The 24,114-nt window shown below is 33.0% G+C and overlaps 1 protein-coding gene across 2 annotated transcripts; it reads left to right on the top strand.

Moving 5' to 3' along the window:
* The first annotated feature begins 21,058 nt into the window (after positions 1-21,058).
* On the top strand, positions 21,059-23,584 carry LOC145116064 (heat shock protein). Of its 2 annotated transcripts, none has more exons than XM_079052430.1 (7): positions 21,059-21,406; positions 21,551-21,652; positions 21,744-21,903; positions 22,196-22,375; positions 22,673-22,890; positions 22,972-23,070; positions 23,260-23,584. In XM_079052430.1, the coding sequence occupies exons 1-6, from the start codon at positions 21,135-21,137 to the stop codon at positions 23,060-23,062; spliced, it is 1,023 nt and encodes a 340-aa protein (XP_078908556.1). In that variant the 5' UTR covers positions 21,059-21,134; the 3' UTR covers positions 23,063-23,070; positions 23,260-23,584. The 2 variants fall into 2 exon arrangements, with proteins under 2 accessions (XP_078908556.1, XP_078908555.1); XM_079052429.1 differs by having other exon boundaries at positions 22,977-23,070; positions 23,260-23,579.
* Positions 23,585-24,114: the final 530 nt, after the last annotated feature.

Below are 24,114 nucleotides of genomic sequence, written 5' to 3'. Positions count from 1 at the left end.
ATGATTCTTTGAGTTCAGAAGGAACTCGACGAGTCAGTGGATGTACTCGACGATTTGAGTCAACATGGACTGTTGACCTTGACCGTTGACTTTGACTTTGACCATGGGTTGACCAGTTTGACTTCTGGGGGTATTTTAGTAATTTGGAAATTTATGGAAGTGGATCATTGGTGGATGTAGGTGTTTGAGTTTGGAGCTGTAATTGGGGAGTTTGACATCATCATCCCGAGCTACTTGTAAGGTGAGTTGTCCTCACTATACTAACAGGGTCGAAGGCACCAATGCCGACCCTTCTTTTGGATTGTTATCCTGGTTATTGCATGATGATATGCTTAGTGACCGGTTAGGTCGGTATCCTAGTATATAGGATAATGCTATGTTAGTGACCAGTTAGGTCGGTATCCTGGTATATAGGATGATGCTATGGTTAGTGATCTGTTAGATCGGTATCCTGGTTATAGGATAATGCTATGTTAGTGATTTGTTAGATCTGTATGACTATCTGTACATGCTAGCTAGCATATGATATTTATGTGCACATGATTGTTTGATTGGGGGTTGGGTTGAGGCGGCCATGCTTCGTGCTTGTGCCAACATACCCAGGGCGGACCGGATAGACTGCAGAACCGGTTAGGGCGTACTAGTCAGGCCGAAGGCCTGACGAGTGGTCCGGATAGGCTGAAGGCCCTGAGAGGCAGTCCAGACGTGCCGATGGCTCGGAGAGCGGTCCAGATAGACTGATGGCCCTGCGAGGCGGTCCAGTCAGGCTGATGGCTCATTATGCATGTTGTTTGCTATGATATGGTTATATTTGTATGAAGTTGGTATTTTGGGGGAACTCACTAAACTTCGGGCTTACAGTTGTTGATTTTGTTTTAGGTACTTCTGATGATCGCGGGAAGGCGAAGGCGTGATCGTGCACCTCCTTATATTTTTATGATTTGATTATGGGATACTCCGACATGAAACCATTTTGAAAACAAATTTGTAATAATTATTTCTTTTTGAATGATCTAAAAATTTTTAAATTGGCATGATTTTTATGGGCGTTACATCGAGTGTGCATCACGTGTCAGCTGGGGGTTTTAGTCACAAAGGCAAGTATGGGGGACAAAACAAGAACTTGGGGCCCAAGAAACAAAGCTTCAAGAAACCAGGTCATCAGAATCCTAACTCAAAGCCAAAGAGGACCGGACCTTGCCACGTCTGCGGAGAGATTGGGCACTATGTGATAGAATGCAAAGATCGCAAATCAGGATTGGTAGCACATGCAGTCGAGCAGGTGACTGACATGGTGGCAAGTGTGAACCTTGGAGAGATATTCATGATCTCCTCCCTTACCCGAGCAATCTATGCTCGAGTATGGTTCGTGGACACTGGAGCCACCGTGCATGTTTGTAGCCAACGAGAGAACTTCCGCACTTACCGCCCAATGCCACTTGGGACGGTCATCGTTTGTGATGATGGCCACAGAGCTGAAGTTCAAGGAAGAGGTGATGTTTGTTTGAAGTTCACACGTGGTGAATGGGTAACCCTTCGAGATGTTCTTCATGTTCCTACTATCTCGAAGGGGTTGGTTTTTGCGGACAAGTTTGACAAGGGTGGGTTCAAGATGGTGCTTGAGAGAGGCAAATTTGGGATCACTAAAGGCAGAAGATATGTTGGGAGGGCGAACAATTGTTCAGGGATGTATCGTTTGTGCCTTAGTGATGAGGGTAGTGTGAGCGTTCCTAGTGTTGAGAGTGGTGGTTCTAGTGTTGCAAGTGTGTCAAGTGTTGGTAATGATGTAATTGGTGGATTGGTTGCTAATGAGAATTAAGTGAACTTTTCTAGTTATTTTGTTTGTTCAATTTCTTTATGGCATAAATGTTTAGCTCATACTAATGTTAAAAACATTGAAAAAATGCAAACTAAAGGAATGCTAAAATATGACAAAAAAGATTTTGAAAAATGTGAAACATGTGTGAAATCAAAGTTCACTAAGAAACCATTTCCATCAGTTAAGAGAAACACATCATTGCTTGAGTTGATTCATTCTGATATATGTGAATTAAATGGAATCCTTACTCGAGGAGGAAAACAGTATTTCATCACATTCTGTGATCACTCCAGTCGATATTTACATGTTTATCTGGTGAGATCAAAAGACAAAGCTTTTGATGCATTTAAACTGTATAAGGCTGAAGTCGAAAATCAACTTGATAGACGCATCAAAATTCTCCGCTCGGACAGAGGTGGAGAATACTTCAACTACGAGTTTGACACATTCTGCGAAGAGAATGGAATCAAACATGAGAGAACATCACCATATACTCCGCATCAGAATGGTTTGGCTGAAAGAAAAAACAGAACCCTTTGTGAGATGGTCAACTATATGTTGAACCAATTGGGTCAACCAAACAATCTGTACGGGGGGGGGGGGGGGGGGGAAGCACTATTGACTACTTGCTATGTTAATAATAGGATCACTAGTTGTGTGATTCCTACAAGCCGTTATGAGTTGTGGAAAGGTAGAAAGCCTAACCTAGACTATTTGGAAGTGTGGGAGTGTGTTGCTTATTATCGTACTCCGGATCCTAAGCGAACCAAATTGGGAGCACGAGCTAATAAGAGTGTATTTATTGGATATGCTCACAATAGCAAGGCTTACCGGCTATTAAATATTAAATCAGGTGTTGTTGTGGAATCCTGAGATGTGGAATTCTTTAAGGACAAGTTTTCTAGGGATGAAGAATACTCCATTCATACAACACCTACAAGTACTTCTCGAGAAATACTCCCACCTCCTCCTATTGTGGAGGAACCAATGAGAAGTACTAGGGCTAGAATAGAGAAAAGTTTTGGAGATGATTTCTATTCTTATTTGGTCGAAGGAAAACAAAAGAAAGTAACGAGAGAGGTCATCTTTTCCATTAACTTGGATGATGATCCTAAGACCTTTACTGAAGCCATGACGTCTCGAGATGCTCCTTTGTGGAAGGAAGCCATCAATGACGAAATGGATACAATTATGGGTAATGGAACTTGGGAGTTGGCTGATCTGCCCAAGGGGAGAAGACCCATAGGATCTAAATGGATATTCAAGAGAAAATATCATCCAGATGGATCCATATCCGCCTATAAAGCAAGATTGGTTGCAAAGGGTTATAGGTAGCGAGAAGGGATCGCTTATTTTGATACCTATTCCCCAGTTTCTAGGATTAGTTCTGTTAGAACTCTCATAGCAATATCAGCTTTGAAAGGATTGTACATTCATCAAATGGATCTGAAGACAACCTTTCTTAATGGTTATCTCAACGAGGAGATTTACTTGGAGCAACATGAATGTTTCATGATACCTAGACAAGAAAACAAAGTATGTAGACTTGTTAAATCCTTGTACGGGTTGAAGCAAGCTCCCAAAAGTGGCATGAGAGATTTGACACCACTGGGACAGCTTTTGGTTTTCGGCACAACAGTGCTGACAGATGTATTTATTCTAAATGCTCTTTCGAATACACAGTTATTATATATATATATATATATATATATATATATATATATGTTGATGATATGTTGATCATTGGCACTCACCTAGAAGGTATTCTTGAGACGAAGAAATATCTATCCTCGAACTTTAAGATGAAAGATCTTGGAGAAGTTGATACAATTCTTGGTATCAAGGTGAAATGGACAGGCTGTCAGATTTCTCTGAGTCAATCTTATTACATAGAGAAAGTTATGAAAAAGTTTCAAAATTTGAACATTAAGGAATTCAATACTCCTTTTGATTCAAGTGTGAAACTAAAGGTGAATTCTGGCCGAGCAGTGGCTCAACTAGAATATGCTAGTGCAGTTGGAAGCATGATGTATGCTACTTACTGCACTCGACCTGACATCGCATTCGATGTAAGCAAACTGAGTCAGTATACTGTTAATCCAGGGACGGAGCACCGGAAGGAAGTGGGTAGAGTATTAGGATACCTGAAAAGGACAAGTACTTTTGAGTTGACATATTCGTCATCTAATGGAATACTTGAAGGTTATTCCGATGCCATCTGGATTGATCACACTAGTGATTCAAAATCTACAAGTGGTTGGATTTATACTCTAGATCGTGATGCTATTTCTTGGGCGAGCAAGAAACAGACATGCATAGCTCATTCAACGATGGTAGCAGAGCTAATTGCCTTAGGAGCAGCGGGCAAAGATGCAGAGTGGATTCGAGATCAACTTATGGATATCCGTTTGTGGGATATTCCGGTGCCTTCAATACCCGTGTACTGTGACAGTGAGGCCACACTGTCTAAAGTATATAATACGGTATATAATGGGAAGTCGAGACATGTAGGTCTGAGACATAATTTTGTGAGACAACTAATTGAAAGTGGTACCATGAAGGTTGCCTATGTCAAGACAAATAGGAACTTGGCAGATCCGTTTACCAAACCTCTAACGAGAGATTTGGTTACATCTACCACGAGAGTCATGGGTCTAAAACCACAATAGAATCGCTTAGTGATGGAAACCCAACATGGTATTAGTGCTCCTAATTCTCAAGTTTAAAGGGTAACAACGAAGTCACTAATGATAAAAGGTATTATCTTTAATGATAGATCCATGTGAGGTAGGATAGTATGTCGTTGTCGAGAACGAGGTTGAGTTATGACTCTTAACAAAGTTTTGGAGACATATAAGCAATGAAGATGTTGTAAAACTTTGCCTATATGATCTAGAGGTGGTGCCGCCTCAAGTGTAGATTAGTGGTTTATCTTCTAAATGGTCATGAAAAGGGTTTATAGCGCATGGCCATATTAGTGCTTAGGGAGAACGCAAAGCGATTTTTGATGTGTGGGGGTAAACCGGAGAGGTCATAAGATTTGTGGTTTAAACCTATAAGGATACCATCGAATTGGTCTCTCCTTGTTTGTTCTCATTAAACTAGGGTTTAATCTTCGTGACACCCAAGTGACATCATCTGTCTGAGTGAAAGGAAACTTTCCAACTTGGTGGGGGATTGTTAGAAATTTTAGAGGAAAAGTTGCAAGTTGGCAAGTTTCCTCTATCCCACATTGGTGGGGGAAGAAACTTTTAAAGGGTTTATAAGCTTATTCCCTTGATTGGGCACCAAAGGCTTTAGTGGATCAAAGGAATGAGCCAAGTCCACACGCGCACCTAGCCTAGTTTAGCACTAGCTGACGCCGTGAGTGCGCGAAATGGCGCGATTTAGGCGCACTTTGAACTTCGCACGACGCATCGGTCGCTGGGAGCTGAGGAGGTTTCATTTTTGGCGAGTTCGGGTCAGGTCGGTTTGACCGGTCAAACGGTTGACTGGCGTTGACTTCGTGGATAAGGTGGCGGAGTATTCTGGAAGGCTCTGAAAACGGCTTGCTTGGAGAGCAATTCGTCGCCCTAGGGTTTCAAGGGGCCGGCCTATGTGGGCCTATTTCATGCCTCCTAGGGTTTAGACACCTATAAATACTGCTCCCTAGGAGTCGTATTAACTACTCACAAAAAATCGAAGCTCTCTCCACTCTCTGCGTTTTTTTCTTCTGTTTCCGAGTATTCGCTTTGTGTTTATCGATTTCCAGTGCTGTTGGAAAATCGATAGATATGCATTAAATCCTAGGGTTTTACTCTATTGCTTACAGCTAGTAGAAGCGAAGTAAAAACCTTTAAGGACAGGAGTCTGATCCATGCAGTTATTTCAAGTTCAAGATCAGCCATCGACAGGTCCGTTTTATTTTTCTGTCTTGCGTTTAATTTCTTCCAACAACAGGACAGCCTTCTTCTACCTTTCTTATAATCAGATCTAATCGAGAAGGATTATTCTGGTTTAGACGAAACTTGGTAAACATAATAATAATAATAATAATTGGATCTATTTTTTGCAACTAATCGACTTATAATTCTTAATATTATCTGTCGGTTTCCTTGCGTGTCTATTAGTTTGATTTTCAACAACGATGTAGACAAACCACCATTTTTTTGTTGTAAGATGTAATGAACAACTTAGATGCAATCACGTTTTGGATTTGTAATGAATTATCGAATAGGCTTTCGATCTTTAATGACTTATCGAAGAAACAAGTATCAACGGTAATTCATCTTTTGAATGTTTGTATCTCAAATGACACTTAATATTACCTAATATTAGGGGTGTGCAAAAAAACCGCACAAACCGCCCGCACCGCACCAAACCGCACCGCATAATGCGGTTTAGAATTTCGTGGTGCGGTTTGCGGTTCGTCATTTTATCAAACCGCACTATGCGGTGTGGTTTGCGGTTTGTGTTTATAAAACCGCGGTTCAAACCGCAACGCACCGCATGTTATATATATACTTTTTTTTCTTTACTTTGTTTTAACTTCACATCACGATTTAGAAACGATGTATTTAAATATATTTCTTACAATAATCAAATATCTATAACGTAACATTAAATCACTATTAGATCAAGATCCCACGGTTTACAAGAATATAGTAACTATAACGGCAATATAAAGCAATAACAGTGACACTACAACACTATAGTAGCATAAATAACAATTTATTAAAAACGATTTAACTTGAAAATTGTATTTGTTTTTATAAAATAAAAGCAATCAATTTTTTTAACCGGGTCAGTTTTTTGGTTTTTGATAGATTTAATGTTGAACAACTCATCAAACAGCAACCAAACCGCATAAACCGTCTGCATCAAACCGCACCGCATAACGCGGTTTTGAACATCTATGGTGCGGTTTGCGGTTTCTAAAATATTCAAACCACATATGCGGTGCTGTTTGCGGTTTTGACTCTAAACCGCACCAAACCGCACCGCGCACACCCCTACCTAATATGCATGTATCCCGCCCCCAATCCACACACTTACTTTAACACTGTTCCAAACTATAAAAATAAACACCATCGAAACACTCATTCGAAATCCCATTTCAAGGAACACTGGCTGTATTACAAACCCATTAAAGTATCCACTTAACAAAAATAGTACATGGATATGACAGAATTATATTGGCACCTAAAAAAGGACTCCTATTACTTTCATAACTTATATTACTCCATTTATTTAAAAAGAAAATTATACCTTTTGATTTTTAATTTTACAAAATATGATCATCATTGTTTGAATACTTATTTTAAAATATATTTTTCACTAACAATAAAACAATTTCATCCTACACAAACGATACACGTTTTCGTTTAAATGTTGTTTATAAAGGTTTGCAATTTATAAGCAAATACTGAAACCAATAGTTTTTATCATAAAATGGAACCTAATTTTAATGTAATTTATCGACATAAATGTCCACTAACATAGCAAATTTCCTTAATCTCTTTGCAGAAAATAGCCAAAAAAATCCAAAATTACAAAAATAGCTATTAAAATCGCAGATGGGTTAGTGTCGTCTGCGATTTTGCCATCTGATCTACAAATTTACTAGTGCTTAAAGATTGGGCGTGCATTAACAGTTGTACGTTCGCAGATGGTATTTTTTGAGTTTTTTTATTTTTTCTAGTATAAATACCCCCTCACACCACCGACCTTCGCAGATGAATTTAGTTCATCTACAATTTCCTCTTATGTTTAATCTGCGATTTGCACATTTTTTTATTATTTTTAACTACGAAAATGATATGTTTGACTACGAAACAACCATATTATACATAAAGTCTTGCAAAAAATTATCATTTTAGTAGTTATTTCTTTGGAAAATTTATTTAAAACCTCTCTAATAAAATTAAGTGAGTATTTGGTTTGCGTTGTAACTGGCGGAAGGTTGGAAGTTGAAGAGACAAATCTGGAATATGTATGTCCACAGGGAGGTATTTTTGAATTCGCTTTGATATTTTCCGAGTATATTAGTTAAAGTGATTTTATATCTTTGGTGAAAATGAAAACCAGTTTGTTAGATAGATATAAAATTAGTCTTCGTTTCCATCGTCCTGAATTGAATCATTATATAGCCATAGTTGAAGACATTGATGTTAGAATGTTTATGAACATAATAAAATCGGTTGGAGAAAGGGCTGTGAAAGTGTTTGTGGTGGCTAATAAAGGTGATGCGGTTACAGAGGGTGGCGAGAGAGGAAATGAGTCGGTTGCTAACTTATCCACCGATAAAGGAAGAAACAATCCAATAGGTACTTTCATGACTCCTGATGTACCTCAGTTTCATAGTTTTGCTGAAAATGTAAATGTGAGGTATTCACCTATTCACTATGTGGATCCTGAAAAATTATAAGTACGTTGGTGATGATGATGTTGGTACATATCTTAATGACGTGGGTGACTGTTATGTTAACCGTCCCCAAGAAGAAGTTAAGGTTATGAATAGGGGTAGAGTAGATGATAGTAAAAAGAAAAAATTATGATTCAGAAAGATGAAAATCTCATGGTTACGGGGATTTTGTTGATGTTGTTGATATAGATTTAGATATATCCGACTTAGAAAGAAATTCTGATGGAGATGAGTTGGGTGATGAACGTAAAGCTAAGTTTCCTAATAACATTTTTTACGGTATGCCCCCTTTACTGGCATGTCTAGTTGATATTAATGAAGACATCCCATCACAGATGGTAGACTCTAATCAAAATATTGAATGCCTCTATATATTTAATAACAAATATCTTCTAAAACTGGCGATTGGGAAAAAATGTCTTCAAGAAGATTTTCAGACGAAGACAAGTAGATTGACCAAATAAAGGTATGAGGTTGTATATGTTGGGAAAAATTATTCTTGGTTACTAAGAGCAAAATGAATCAAAAATTATGGCGGACTTTTCCATGTGAATAAATTTGTTGATGTACACACATGTTCTTCAACAATTTTTCAACCTAATCATCGACAAGCAAACAAACATGTTTTGGGTGAATATCTTGCTGATGTTTTGGCTGAAGATTATAGTAGAGTATATCGGGGACAAGATATTTTTAACAATATGAATGCACAATTGAAAAGCAGTATCTCAGACCATCAGGTTTGGCGTGCGAAGCAATATGCACTGTTGTTAAGGGGTACGAAAGAGGATACTTTTACCAAACTTCCGGCTTATTTCCACAATTTGGTCAAACATAATCCCGATACGGTGACACATATTCAAAACAAATGTTGATGATCGGTTTGAGTTCTTGTATGTCGCACTTGGTTGCTCGGTTAGTATACCTATATTTTTTTATTATTTTTTTGATGTACTTAACTATAATTAGTATATTTGAATAGATATACAATGTATTGTAGGTACGCTCTTTTGTCAATTGTTGTAAGCCGACACTTGTAGTAGATGGAGCCCACCTAAAAGGGCGAGTTCAAAAGTACCATGTTACTTACAGTTACTAAGGATGGAAAAAGCCAAATATTACCGGTTGCATACGGTATATGCAAAAGTGAGTGTACAAATTTTTAGACATGGTTTTTCAAATACTGCGTGATTGCATAAGCAATATGGAGGATCTTACAATTATATCTGATAGGTCTCCATCTATAGCGACATCTGTTGCCAACATTTTTCCTCACGCTCATCACGAAATATGTGGTGTCCATTTGTATTTCAACATAGTAGCTAGATACGGGCGGAGTAAGACAATTAAAGCAATTTTTTGGGACGCTTGTAGAGCCTATACAGTTGATGGTTTTAATGTTGCCATTGACAAAATGAGAAATACAAAAGAATCAAGATGGGAATACTTACAAAGTATAAATCCTGAAACTTGGTCTAGGACACATTTTAGAGGCAACCGATACAATTTTATGTCGTCCAACAGTGCGGAGTCTATAAATGCATTATCTAGACATGCACATAAGGTGTCAATACTTTACAGGTAGTAAGTTGTAATATTAATGTTTGCAGGTAGTAAGTTGTAATATTAATGTTTGTGTCAAATGTTATTGATTTTAGGACAAAACTGCAAAAATGGTCCCTGTGGTATGCATTTTTTTTGGGGTTTTAGTCCAAACCTCGACTTTTTTGGTTTCATGGTCCTTTTGAGCTAGTTTTGTTGCATTTTTAGTCCCTCTGAATAGTGAAATGACTGTAATGCCCTTGGGGTATTTATTTTTCATTTTTCTTTCAATTTTTTAAATCTAATAGTTATTTTAATAATTAAAAAAGAGGGGCCCCCTCTCTCTCTCTCCCTCTCTCTCTCTCTCTCTCTCTCTCTCTCTCTCTGATGAAGAGGAAGTATCTTCTTCAAACTTTGAATGCTACAATCTTTAAATGCTTCATACTGGTACTGCCATCTTGCAACAAAAATGAACTCATCTCAAGATAAAAACATCTAAACTAATTATAGAAAAACAAATCATTGATTAGATTCAAGAACAACACACATACATACATAGAATCCAAATTTATGGGTTTGTTCTTCAACATACGCACACACACACACTCAAGAACATAAAATTTGAATAATATATTTGATTTTCTGGGTTTTCTCTTCAACACATACAAGATTCTGAATTTTAAAACCGATACATCGACTCGAGTTCATTTTCCCCTTGTTTCTTCTTTTTCTTCAACATATTCCTCAACTTTGCAGGAAACGAACCTTCAATCAAGAAACCAAAATCCTGAAATACCCACTTCAAAATACCCATCGATGGATTTTCCAAGTTCAATAGGTCACCACCACACACAGTAGAACCAAGCATTCATAAGGATCATCAATCAAGCTTCCACATACACCAAATTGAAAAAAATAGAGGATGGGCAAACCTGTTTTCTAGATCCATTCACCAGATAATGCTTCGTTGTGTGGCTCCACTCTCGACTCGTTCCAGATCTCTACCCTCGTCTCCAATCTGACCCATCCAACGCCTTTAGTCTCCTTCGTGTCTTCATTGTCTGACCCATCACGAGTGTGTTTGTTTTTTGTGTGTGTTGAAGAAGATGAACATAATTTTTTTATCTCCACTGTCACGACCAATTATCCCCAAAAAAGACTTTTTGTTCTCCTTACAAATCCATCAAAATCGATTTCAGTTTCAGTAATCTAAAGATTAAAAAACAGAGCAACAATCACTGCAACTCAATTTCTCCAACCGTCATCACTGGTTCAAACTAATAGAATCGAACTCTCCAGAAAACACACTTTGTTCTAATCGGGTTCTCCAAACCACCACCTCCACGACTGCAACTGTGTGATTTTTATTTGAATCGGAAGACGATTAATTGTGATTCATGTATGAATCTGAAAACATAGCAGCCTCGATAGGAAGAACACGAGTTTTCCATCCTCCGAAGGTTCATGACATAGAGGCGGTGGTGGTGTAGGCTTTTAGGAGAGAGAGAGAGAGAGAGAGAGAGAGATGTGGGTCCAATTTAATTATTTATTTTCTTTTTCATTTAAATTAAATAGAGAAAACATAAAAAAAATATCAGAAGGGCATTCTAGTCATTTCAGTTTACCGAGGGACCAAAAACGCAACGAAACTACCTTAAAAGGACTACCAATCCAAAAAAGTCGTCGTTTGGATTAAAACCCCAAAAAAATGCATACCACAGGGACCATTTTTGCAATTTTTTCTAATAAAATTAATGTAAAAAAGAAAATCTTAAAAAACATTCTTGAAATTCTTGAAATAGTCTCTATCTTTCTTTGTTCGTTTGCAGCATGTGTGTAATTTAGCACAAAAACAAATCTTTATTTTTGAAATAATACTCGGTCATTCACCTACAAACAAACAGAATAAAAAACATTATGTAAGGATGATGTAACATCTTTTAAGATGTGATTAAAAAAATAATAATAAAAGAATCAAACTATACATTCACAGTGGACATTCTAAATACGACACATTCTAAAAGACTGCAATTATAAATTATGATAGAATGTTGTAGCAATTAAAAAGTTGTAATTTATTAAGTGCACAATACAACCATATTATATAATATGGTAGACATTGAATATTTCTATGCAACAATCCGCTTCAAATATTAGAAAAAAAATTATATACTAATAAAAGAATAATTATTAATGACACTTGTCATTTTTTCATAATTTATGTTTTCTTTTTCAAATGCTCTATAAAAATGACACTTGTCATTTTCTCATCATTTTTTTTTATTTCTTAAAAAGTATTGATATTGATAATAATTTAGACATGTTTTCTGATTTTTAGGAGAAATTTAATTCGTGTTTAATAAGTTAATTAATTGTATTTCTATATTTAAAATCCTACAAAATCATATTTAATTAATAATTTATTGAAAATAGTTGATTAATAATTATTAGTTTACTATAAAAATTTAATCTTCTATCTACCTAATATCTACCTAATAAAAGACTCCTAAATTGCCACATGTCATCTTCTATTGTCTTCATATTTTTGTAATAATTTTATCTCTTAGCAACTGATTTATATTACAACATTTCAAAAATTTGATAAGAAATTTTTGGATGTTAATGCTTTAAATTCATTAGTTTTCCTGGGTTTTAAAATAATTTTGCAATATTCCTCAACTCCAAAAACTTAATGTGTGGGGCATTTTATGTCTTTTTTGCTTTGTTTAATTTGGTTCACGACTAGGCAAGAGTGCTCAATGGATTCAGGAACCTGTGTCATGAAATGTTCAATAGATTAAATTGAATGGTTAATTTAACAGCTGATGGATTTTTTTTTTTAAGTTTTAGGTCAGGATGCCACAAGCTCTGAACGAAAACACCACCTCCAGGCCATGTGTGCCACACAGTCACACACACTTGCATTTTGTTGATTTAATGAGGTTTTCAAGAATCAAGTTTTCAAGGTAATAACAAGATGTTGACCATGCACTAAAGATGGAGGGGCTTACATGTTTTGCTCTTGGTTGGAGGAGGAGCTGTTTTGATGAAGCTGCTCTAAGATGAAATTGAGAATTAAATGTTGTGGTGGGAGTTTCGTTGAAACATAAATCATATTGGATGGCTGAGGTTTTATTGAATAAATGGAAGTTTTTTCAATATTCATTTTTATTTTAGGATGATGGTTCAAATTTCATTTTTATTCTGGTTTGTAGTTCAAAGTTCATTGTTATTTTTAGGTGATGTGCAAAGTTTCATTGTCATAGGCGTGCTCTTGTGAAGCTTCTGTGTGGTTTTGCTCTATCGGGAAGAATGTTCAAAGTTCATTGTTAGTTTTGGTTTATGGTTTAAAGTTCATTGTTATTTTAAGATGATTTTGTGGGGGTTTTTTTATTGTATATTTTTGAAGTTGTTATAGAGAAATGAGATATGTATCGTAGGTGAATATCGATCACATTTTTGGTTTAACATTCTTATTGAAAAGTTTTTTTTTTGTTTTAATGTTTTTTTTTCAACATACTTTTTAGATATTCATTAGGTTTATGTTTAAAAACATGTCTAACTTGTGTGAAAGATGTTTCGATCAAAGAAGTATTTTGTGTACAGTTTTTTTTTTTTTTTTTTTTGAAAATAAAAAAGTTGATGACCCCAACTTTTTTACATGCAATTAGTCTTGAAAATATCAAATAATTGTAACATTTAAATTCAATTTCCTTTATATTTTAAAGATTTTTTTAAACAAAATTAAACAATAATATGAACTATTTGTAAGAGATGTGCCAAATTTATTCTTTTACCAGAAGTTATAACATTTAAAAGGTTTTATGGTTAAATGATGATATGTAAATATATAAGTATAAACTAGTAGACAAAAAGTTTATCAAGCAAAGACATTTTTGATTTATGACATTCATCACTATTAACATCACAAACATACTTGTATAAATAACAAGTAAACTAAATGTTTACCACCAAATCAAAATAAATTAATTAGAATTTTTTGTAGCACATGGCATCCCATTTTGAACGACATCTTCCCAAAAATACTTTTATTTTTACCCAAACTCTTTGTTTATATTTTCAACTAAAAACATTAACATACTTTTATTTTATCTCAAAATAACAACATAATTTATTTTCAACCAAAGACAATGTATCTTTATTTTTAACAAAGAAAAAATGCAACCAACCTGATCCAAGTTTATTTTGATTTCTATTTCAAAAAATACATTTTTTTATTTGACTCTATTTTTTCAGACATACGATCAGAAGAGAAAGAGGTTTCCCATTCGACCTACATTCCATTGAAGCTCAATACACTCTTCAAAGTTTGAAACATTCAAATGGGTTCTCTTTTTATATGCTTCAAACACTACATGGTACATTTTGACACATTTTTATAAAGTAAATAAAAACTAAATAAGATACTTGCTCATCCACTCATCCTATTTTTTTATGTCCAAAAAATTTAATAAATTTTGACCTATGTCCCATCCAACCAACTATATGTTATTTTAATTTGTATCACATGTAACTGTATGTTATTTTAATTTGTATCCCGTGTAATACACGGGTTATAACCTAGTTATTTGTATAATCATGGTTCCTACGGGCTCTAACCTAGTAACTATATGTAAAAATAATTAAATTGCATAACAATACTCCCCTCAAAATCAAACAAATTAAATTAAAACATAGGAAATATACGCTTTCATAATCTGAGATATAAACAAAAAAGATGAAGAAAGGTATTTGATTTGAAATTATTATCGGAGCACATGTTAGCATTCAATTCTGTAAATCGGATCACTTTCAATTCTTAAAATTGAAATGGATATTACCTTACTTAAATTTAAAAATTAATTTCTTTTATTTACACATATATCAAATCAAATCCTAATAAATAAAAATAATTTTGTCACTTGTTATCTTCTAATACATTATGTCACATGACTTTTTTTTATTATTTTTTTTTCAACATGTCATTTTATAATTTTTCCATCTTATTAAAGTGCACATAATATTTAAATATAATAATAAATTGATATTAATTTTATTAATAGACTTTCATTTTAATTTTAAAATTACTAAATTAAAGTTTCCTTAATTTCCTTTGTTTACGTTTTTATGGCCGCGTAGACCACGAGACGGTTCGTATAGTGTATACCGGACGGCCTTATAATATGAATTAAAGTGTATTCCTAGACTCCTATCTATAGTCAAAGCCATTTACACTTATAATACCTTTATAATATGACTGGTATTGTAGATTAAAAGTATAAACATAGTTCTTCCGTTTGCATACCCATTCATAGAAAATCAGAATAATTTATAAATTAATAAAAATAGACTAACCTTAGTTGGTAGCGTCTAGTTGATGAACATGACTGCTTAGGGTTTTGCAGATAATGGCTTGACTTGACTGTGATGATATATAGGGATGAATTAATTTATTAACTATAAATATAGACATTTTAATTGGAATGTTATTTAATATATATACAATATTACTAATATATCTTTTATTATTATTATTATTATTATTATATATATATATATATATATATATATATATATATAGAGAGAGAGAGAGAGAGAGAGAGTTAGGTTCAAATGTTTCTAACAACTATTGTGTTCCTAAATGCACCAATGAGAATTTAGCAATAATTTAATCATTAATTAAATTAATAAGGGTAAATTAGTAATATTACATATATGTATTAATTAATATCCAAAATTAACAATTGATACTCATTTATTTAAGGGATCAGTTTTTATTTAACTATTAAAACTCTATTCCACTTATAAACACCACCATCCGTTCCTCCTATTTCTTCTAAAAACGTCGGACACACCCCCATCGGCTTCTTCCCTTCGCTGACTTCTTATCTATAAAGGCTCTGTCGGAGGCGACTGATGCAGGCTACATCTCCGGTTGCAAACCCTCTTCACGACAGCCATACCTAGGTAAGGTTTATTCTCGATTATAGATTTCGCCAGGAATACTATCCACCTCGAATCATTTGCTATGACAACTAGGTTTTGTAAAAATTGTAGAAGAGAATTAACCATATTTTTTATGTGGTTGCCGACGAGTTCTTAAAAGTCAACTAATATAAGTTATATAATTTTTATTTTCCTTCCTCATCATCTCACCGACTAAAATTAAGTTTGAACAATATGAAAACAAAAATTATCTATTCCTTTTATTGAATTCGAGAAAACGTGGTCAAGGTTGTATATTAAATCATGTGAATATGTTATCCTATCTGTTTATAATAATTAAGTGCACCATTTGCTAAAATTTGTCTTCTTTATTACTAGAATTTTTTTATATATGTTATCCTCTCTAAGGTGAACATTCCAGTAAGTATCTTGTATTTCCTTTGAGCCGTTATTTTATCTTTAAGCTTGTAATTATACTTTTATGTCGTATTTTTATTTGTAAAAAAATAGATGTAAATTCTGATATCGATTAAACAAAACTTGCATAAGTCTTTAATGTCAACTGCAAATGCCATTCTTTGTTTATTTTTTGAACTTTATTATTGAATAATGTTAGTAATAGATGAGTATTCCTTAAGAATGTTGTTATTCTTCATGTAAGTTTGATATGCTGAACTATTTGGGAAGATTATGTCAGAATATGTTAATGTAAACTACATTCTATTTTGTTAGAATTACTGTAACATGTTTATACTTGTCTTGAAATATTATGTTAGAAGTAAAGTAGATACTATTCTGTTAGAATTCTTATGGAATTGAAGTTTAAGCAAGAAACATAAATGAAATATTCTTTTAGAATTGAAGTTAGTATGTGTAGTTATGTTATTTTGGTATTTTAGTTTGTAAAAAACCCGAACTAGTGTTGTTTTTGAGAAGAAATTAGTGGATTATGATGTGAAAGTTGAGTATGATGTGTGAATGAATTTGTGTGTATTCTATCAGAATTTATTTATATAAATCCATTCTTTCAAAATGTTTGTATTCTAGCAGAATGTATTTTATGTATTCTGCCAAATTTTATAAAACAAATCTTATCAACAGTATTATTTCAGAATGGATTAATGCTTTTGTTAGATTTTAATGATTTTTTTTTCTTTTTAGGTTTTGAAGAGTTTTTCATTCATGTGGAAAAGAAAGAAAATATGGAGAACAAGAGTGCCTTATAGTAGAATGTATTCCGTCAGAATGTATAAAATGAATCTTAGCAATATTATTCTTTCAGAATGAATTAGTGTTTTTTGTTGGATTTTGATGTTTTTCTTGGATTTGTGATAGGAATGGCTTTAAGACCTTATAGGAATGACGTGAAGAATGAATCAAAGATTGATCATACTCATAGTTTAAGAATGTTGTTGGTTTTTAAGAATTACACTTGTTATTCTTTCAGAATGTTGTTATTATTCAAGAATGTTCTTTTTGTATCACAATCATAGAATATAATTATTTGATATATTATTAGTTCAAGAATCAATTTTGTATATTGTTTCATAATGTACTTATTCATGTTTTCTTCTTATTTATGTATGCTTAAAGGATGTCATAAACTTTTATTCTAACAGTATGTCATTATAACAAAATTTCATTCTAATAGAATCGCATTCTGACAGAATAAAATAAGTTATAATCGGTTATGATTACAAATTAAATTAGAACTGAAATTGAATTAATTTAAAAAAAATCAGAATTATCCCTTTGATTTCGAAAATTTCCTTTTTTTAAATATAGTTAATTGTCTAAAATACCCTTTTAATTAAATTTGAGTGATTATATGGTACATGTTACCCTATTCTAATATCGTAGACCCTCAGATCATGCCCATTGATTTTATTCATCTATTGGTCCAGAATTGTGCATACGGGCACACAATAGATGTAGGAAACAAAATAACCTAGCCTTATATATATATATATATATATATATATATATATATATATATATATATATATATATATATATATATATATATATATATATATATATAGACTTAGGTTATTCTATTCAAAGTAATTATTGTGTTATTGTATGCATAAATGTGGGTCAATCAAATTTACTTATTTTAAGAAAGTGATTAATATATATTATTGAATTAAATATAATTGAAAAATATCATCTTAATTAATTGCAAGGGTATTTTAGTCAATTAATATAGATTTAATAAAGGAAAATTGCATTTTTTAAGGAATCATGGATTCTATTAATTTTAAAAATCCGATTTTACGAATTATAATTCTTTTAATTCGGACATTCTGACAGAATATGTTTATGGGTATATTCAAAAATAATAATATTCTTGAACCATAAATAATAAAAATATTCTTGAACCTATTTCTTGATCGTGACTTTAAAAACTTCTTGTAGAATAACAAATTCTTGAACAATCAATTGAAGAATAAAAACAAAAAATACATTATTTCTTATAGAATACGGGTAACAATTTTTAAGAATTACATTTATTGTTAAAGAATAAAACTAAAAAAACTTTCAAAACGGGTAAGAAAACATCAAAATGTAACAACGACACTAATACATTAAAAAAGAATAATGTTGCTTAGAATCACTTTCAATTTTGCGTCCGTTCTTCAAACATCAACTTCTGTGACTCCAACAGAATTGGAATTCGTGATTCCATTCCAACAGAATTGATCACTATTTGGAATTTGTGATTCCAACAGAATTGGAATTTGTGATTCCAGCAGATCATGAGGAAAAATTTGTGATTCCAACAGAATTGGAATTTGTGATTCCAACAGAATTGGAACTTATAGTCTTGTACAACCCCATTGGAAAATCAAACTGATCAGTTGGGTAGTGAATCAAGCCCTAAAATAAGCAGAAGCAACAAATATCATTAACAAAATTAAACAAAATAAACAATCAAATTTCAATGAAACCTAAGACTGTCTTTCAATTCACTAAACCAACCTAATATTGAAACAAAACTCTTCCTCGTCCCTCTCAATTCTTTGAAACCTGCAAAAGAAACAAATAAAAAAAAGAATTTTATAGCAGCTATATTAAAATCCAAAAAAGCAAAACACAATCTGTTGAAAGGGGGGAGTTAGGGTTGAAGCAATTCACTAGGGGCGCCCTAAAGACATCGGTCCTTGTTGGTGGAATCCCTACCAGCCTGTCACAGTTGAGTAATCTTGGGGTGTTGGATTTGTCCTTCAACAACTTGTCCTTCATAATCAAACATTTTTGTTATATACGAGGTGAAAATTACGAGGTGAAAATTAACCTAAAAGGTTGTGGAGAGTGTATGCATTCTGTGAGTTTGTAATCTTTCTAATTAGGAATATGACATAAAAATCCTGATTAATTGTTATTATACTTCAATCAACAATACCCACTGGTTCCTCTGATTATAAAAAATTGTATCCGCTACAAATAAACAATCCTCACTCAAATAAAGAATCACAAACTACATACCGATCAAATACACGATTGCTTCAAGTTCATCAAATACAGTCTCTGAACATACGAAGAACCGTTGATAACTTGGTTTTTAAGATGAAGATAAATCACAAGCTACATACCGATCACAAACGGCATTGCTGTTGGCGAATAAAGAGCATGAGCAGTGCAGAGGCCGGTGGCGAAGAAGGTGTTTGGGGCGGACGATGGTGGCGACGACTTTGTATCATCGGGCTTGTAATCACTGGTGACGAAGCAGATGCACCAAGGAGGAGTCCTCCGGAGATCGATTGCCCATCCCTCTCTACATGCGATTTCTTGTCTGTCAACAGCCACTGCCTATGTTGCTTTTGGGGCTGCCGACGATGGGAGAAGGAACACAAAGAGTCACCGAGCCAAAACACCCCTTTAATTCGCCATTGTGGTTTTAAAAAGCGGATAGAAAAAACCTAGGTAGCTAAGTCAATGGTTACCATAATTATAGGCTATTATTTGTGGAAACTAATTATCAAATTACCTATTTACCCTTATTTATTTATTTAATTATTTATTTTTATTTTAAATTTTGATTGGCCCACATTTATACATACAATAACACAATACTTACTTTAAACACCTGAACCTAGTTCTCTCTCTCTCTCTCTCTCTCTCTATATATATATATATATATATATATATATATATATATATATATATATATATATATATATATAGAGGAGGGTTCAATTGAGAAAAAAAAAGGTTGAGAATGGGGGAATCATTCTCAGCCACACATTTATTTTGCCGCAAAACACTTAGGCGTACCGTCGGATATGGATAACGGATAAACATGTGTTTTCCAACCAAACATGTTTCCTTAAACTATGCTCATCATTACCTTAATATACACAAAAACATACTTTTTTTTCGTTTTTTTTATTTTTAGAAAGCCATTATTATCGAAAAATTGTTTTAAATATATCAAAATTCATAATTTTTTATTCTCTATAAATAGACATCCATATTGATATACTTTTAAGATAAAATAAAAAATTTATTTTTTTAGAGTTTCAGCTCTCGTTATTCATAAGTGAATAAAAAAATCTATCATATTTTTATTACAGTATATTCGTTATTCACTTATGAATAAAACGTATGCGTAACTTTTTTTATAGTTTAAGTATCATTCATATATGAATATGACACGCAATAAAGTTTTCTTACTTAAAATATATTTTTTACATCATCTTTCATCATATATTATATTTATATATGAATAAAACGTGTATTAGTTGTCGTCATATTTTATATTCATATATGAATAAAACATTTATCAGATTTTTGTTACAGTTAATTTGTTATTTATATATGAATAAGTAGTATAAATGATACTTAAACTGTAAAAAAAATTAATTATATATTTTTATTCATAAGTGAATAACGAATGTACTGTAGCAAAAATCTGATGCATTTTTATTCACTTATGAATAATGATAGCTGAAAATATAAAAAAAATAAATTTTTTATTTTATCTTAAAAGTATATCAATATGGATGTCTATTTGTAGAGAATAAAAAATCATGAATTTTGGTATATTTAAAATCATTTTTCGATATAAATAGCTTCTTAAAAATTAAAAAAACAAAAAAAAAAACTATGTTTTTGTATATATTAAGGTAATGATTAGCATAGTTTAAGCAAACATGTTTTGTTGGAAACACATGTGTATTCCTTATCCATTTTCGCTGGTACAACAAAGGATTTTACGGCAAAAATAAATGAGTGGCGAGAACGATTCCCCCATTCTCAACCTTTTTTATTTTCTCAATTGTTCTTGCTTCTGTATATATATATATATTTTAAATCCTATTAATAATAGATAGTAAAACGATATATGTACGGACCTGTTTCCAGTTTTCCTTTTCAATGGGTAAAAGGAATAACAAGTCCGAGGTAATTTGATGGTAGCAAATGACACTCAGACACTCGATCTCACTCGTTGGGAAGAACCGGAGCGGAATCGCTAGATTCCAAGCCACAACATTAGGACGCCCGCAAGGTTTTCGATCAAATGCCGCACTGGAATCACTCACTAAAGCTCGCGAAGAACGTACCCAAAACTTAGTTCTCTACAACTATCCTTCTTTTTCCGGAGCATTCTCAGCTCTATTTGCTCACCTTCTTCATCGCCACCTCAATATCCCATGCCTCATCTTGCCCTTCTCATCCGTCGAACCTTTCAGGTAAAATGATTCTACATTCTCCCACTGAACATTAACAAGTTTGTTGTTGGGATTTGTGAATTCACCACATTATGCATTCTTGATTCGTCGTTCTCTGCATTTGTTACTTTATCATTTTAAGTTGGATGATCATATCTGAAACAGGGTTGAAGATTTGTGTATTGATGGAGTTGAGAAATATTACTTTCTTGATTTTCTTGGCCCAAAAGGGTTTGCAGCTGAGCTTTCACGGCGGACATCATGCCAGTATGTAATCAAGTTTCTTCATTCCGCTTGTTTATGTGTGTCCATCCTAATGTGAATCGCTTATTTTCTGGTCGATTCTTAAAATAATTAGGGTGATAGGATTTGATCACCGAAAGTCCACACTGTCTGATATCCATTTGTATGAGGATCATAACAGCAATCTTACATACCATGTCAATTTGGAGAAGAGCAGTTCCTCTGCTGTATATGACTATTTCTGTGCCAAGCTATCAGAAACGAGGTCTAATAATGTAAGTAAATCAGGTATCCTGTTATCTCATATGATGCTTTTGTTTGATTACAACTTCATTGCGTCTTTGTGGTTGAAGACTCTCATAAATGTAATTTGATTAATTACATAGTTAGCTTGGGTGATAGAATGTTTAATCACTGCATTTGGTTGCTGGATCAACTATCACTGCATCAGTATCTGAAATTCACAAAAACTAATAAAACCTTCCAATATACAGTTTGAGTCAAATACTAACAGAATATTCACTACTAATGCTTTTATAACCTTTGTTTACATATTCTCTTAACTAGGGACATACTGCAAATCTATTAAACAGTGAAGATCAAGAAAGAGTGGAAATGGTCCTTAAATACATTGAGGATGGAGATCTTCGAAGGTGGAGCTTGCCAGATATCAAAGAATTCAATATTGGACTCTCCATTTGGCGTTCAAAGTTGAATTGCATCACAAATCCACATATGTTTGAACAGGTTTCATGCTTTTCTTAACTTTATGCCCTTAACAAATGTTTTTGTTGCCCTCTATTTTGTTTTAAGTTTTACCAACGCACAATCTGTTAGTGCAACCCTTCTATACAGAAGGGTAAAATGGTCATTTACTCTCATTATGACTGTTGGTTCAGTCCAAAGAACATTCTTTGTTCTTAAGCATGATCATCATTCAACACTTTATCCATACAACACTTATTATGTCTTTTATTTAATGTTTTTGAACTTTTTCTATATGATTGTAAACTAAACTTTGCTCAAATTTGTATATCTAAACAGTTAATGAAGATTAACGTGATGAATTTAGTTGCACATGGAAGTGCTACCATAGCTGATCAAGAGAGTTTATCATCTAAATTTCTGGAAAAGGTGTTTAAAGTTAGGTTGGGCAGAGGATTATATGGGGAGTGTTTGGGGGTTAGAATCGATGGAAACCCTAATTTAAGTGATGAAATCGGCAAGAAACTCAGCATAAAAAGTGAAGCAGCTGGTTTGAGGTATTTCAGTTTTATAAAAATGTATGTTTTACATAATTTAATTGGATCCGATAAATGTAATAATAACAAAAAGTTTATAAGTTTAGGCCTATTGGAGCAGTTGTTTACATGCAAGGGAAAAATCTTAAAATGTGTCTGCGAAGTAAAGATAGCTCCACTGATACATCTGTGATTGCAAAGGTATGCATAACAGAATATATATATATATATATATATATATATATATATATATATATATATATATATATATATATAAGTAAATGTAAGATATAGAAATGTATTTTCATTTAAGATGTAATAAACAAATGAATAAAAGTAGGTTGCTATTTCTTGAATTGAACTTTATATATATATTTGTTGTATGCATAGGTATATGGTGGAGGAGGTTCTCCTAGTTCAAGCTCATTTATAATTCGGATGGATGAGTATAATGTATGGGTTTGTAGTGCAATTTCTGAGAATAATAATTGAAGGTATGAATCATCATTTTGTGTGTATTGTTATTTGTTGTATTGGATGTCAGCAGTTTATAGTTTTATACAGATCATATGTTATGCAAATTTAGCATGGTTGCTTTAAAACTTGGTGTATGTACCTGGATTTAACACATTAAAGTAGATGTGTTAAATCAAAGAGAAAATTTGTAATTTGTAATTATATTACTTGTTAAATGAAGATAACATGATCCAAACAAATAGAAGTACTCAGGTATCCATGAGTTAGTCTGCTATATTTTGTATTTTAAATCATTATATTTTAGTGTACAAAAGTAATTTGTAAAAAAACGTTTATGATAATATCACATAAAAATGTCTCATAATAAACTTATAAACAAACAATTTGATTACCTATTTGTTATAAATTATTGCTATTTAATGTATATTATGATTCCTTTTCTTTTTCTAGGTTACCTGTCATTATCTACAAATTGACCTTTTAATTACAACATTTTAAATTTGAGGGCATTTTAATGACCATATGTTGAGAAGGGATTCTTTATAAGATTTGATAAGAGAGTATTCTTTTATAAGAATAACAAACTAAGGGGGCGTTTGCTTCCCATAATGTCTTTGGAAGGAATGAAATCTAAAGGAATTGGAATCTTTTATGCATTTGATTGACATGGAATTGAATTTGTTTTCTGTTTGATTTGCTGTTTGGTTTGCAGATTTCTCAGAGGAATTGGAAAGTAAATTACATAATATGACCAAAATACCTTTTATT

The sequence above is a fragment of the Lactuca virosa genome, chromosome 5, assembly GCF_052849685.1.
Source record: "Lactuca virosa cultivar CGN04683 chromosome 5, Lactuca_virosa_CGN04683_v6, whole genome shotgun sequence".
NCBI lineage: Eukaryota > Viridiplantae > Streptophyta > Magnoliopsida > Asterales > Asteraceae > Lactuca > Lactuca virosa.
This window is presented reverse-complemented; position numbering and strand designations above follow the sequence as displayed.

What these genes read in the sequence shown, in the direction of transcription:
- LOC145116064 (XM_079052429.1), top strand. Translation starts at nt 21,135, where the DNA reads ATGACACTCAGACACTCGATCTCACTCGTTGGGAAGAACCGGAGCGGA. An exon ending in TCACGGCGGACATCATGCCA is followed by an intron (nt 21,653 to 21,743) that starts GTATGTAATCAA and finishes TAAAATAATTAG; the next exon opens with GGTGATAGGATTTGATCACC. An exon ending in CAGAAACGAGGTCTAATAAT is followed by an intron (nt 21,904 to 22,195) that starts GTAAGTAAATCA and finishes TCTCTTAACTAG; the next exon opens with GGACATACTGCAAATCTATT.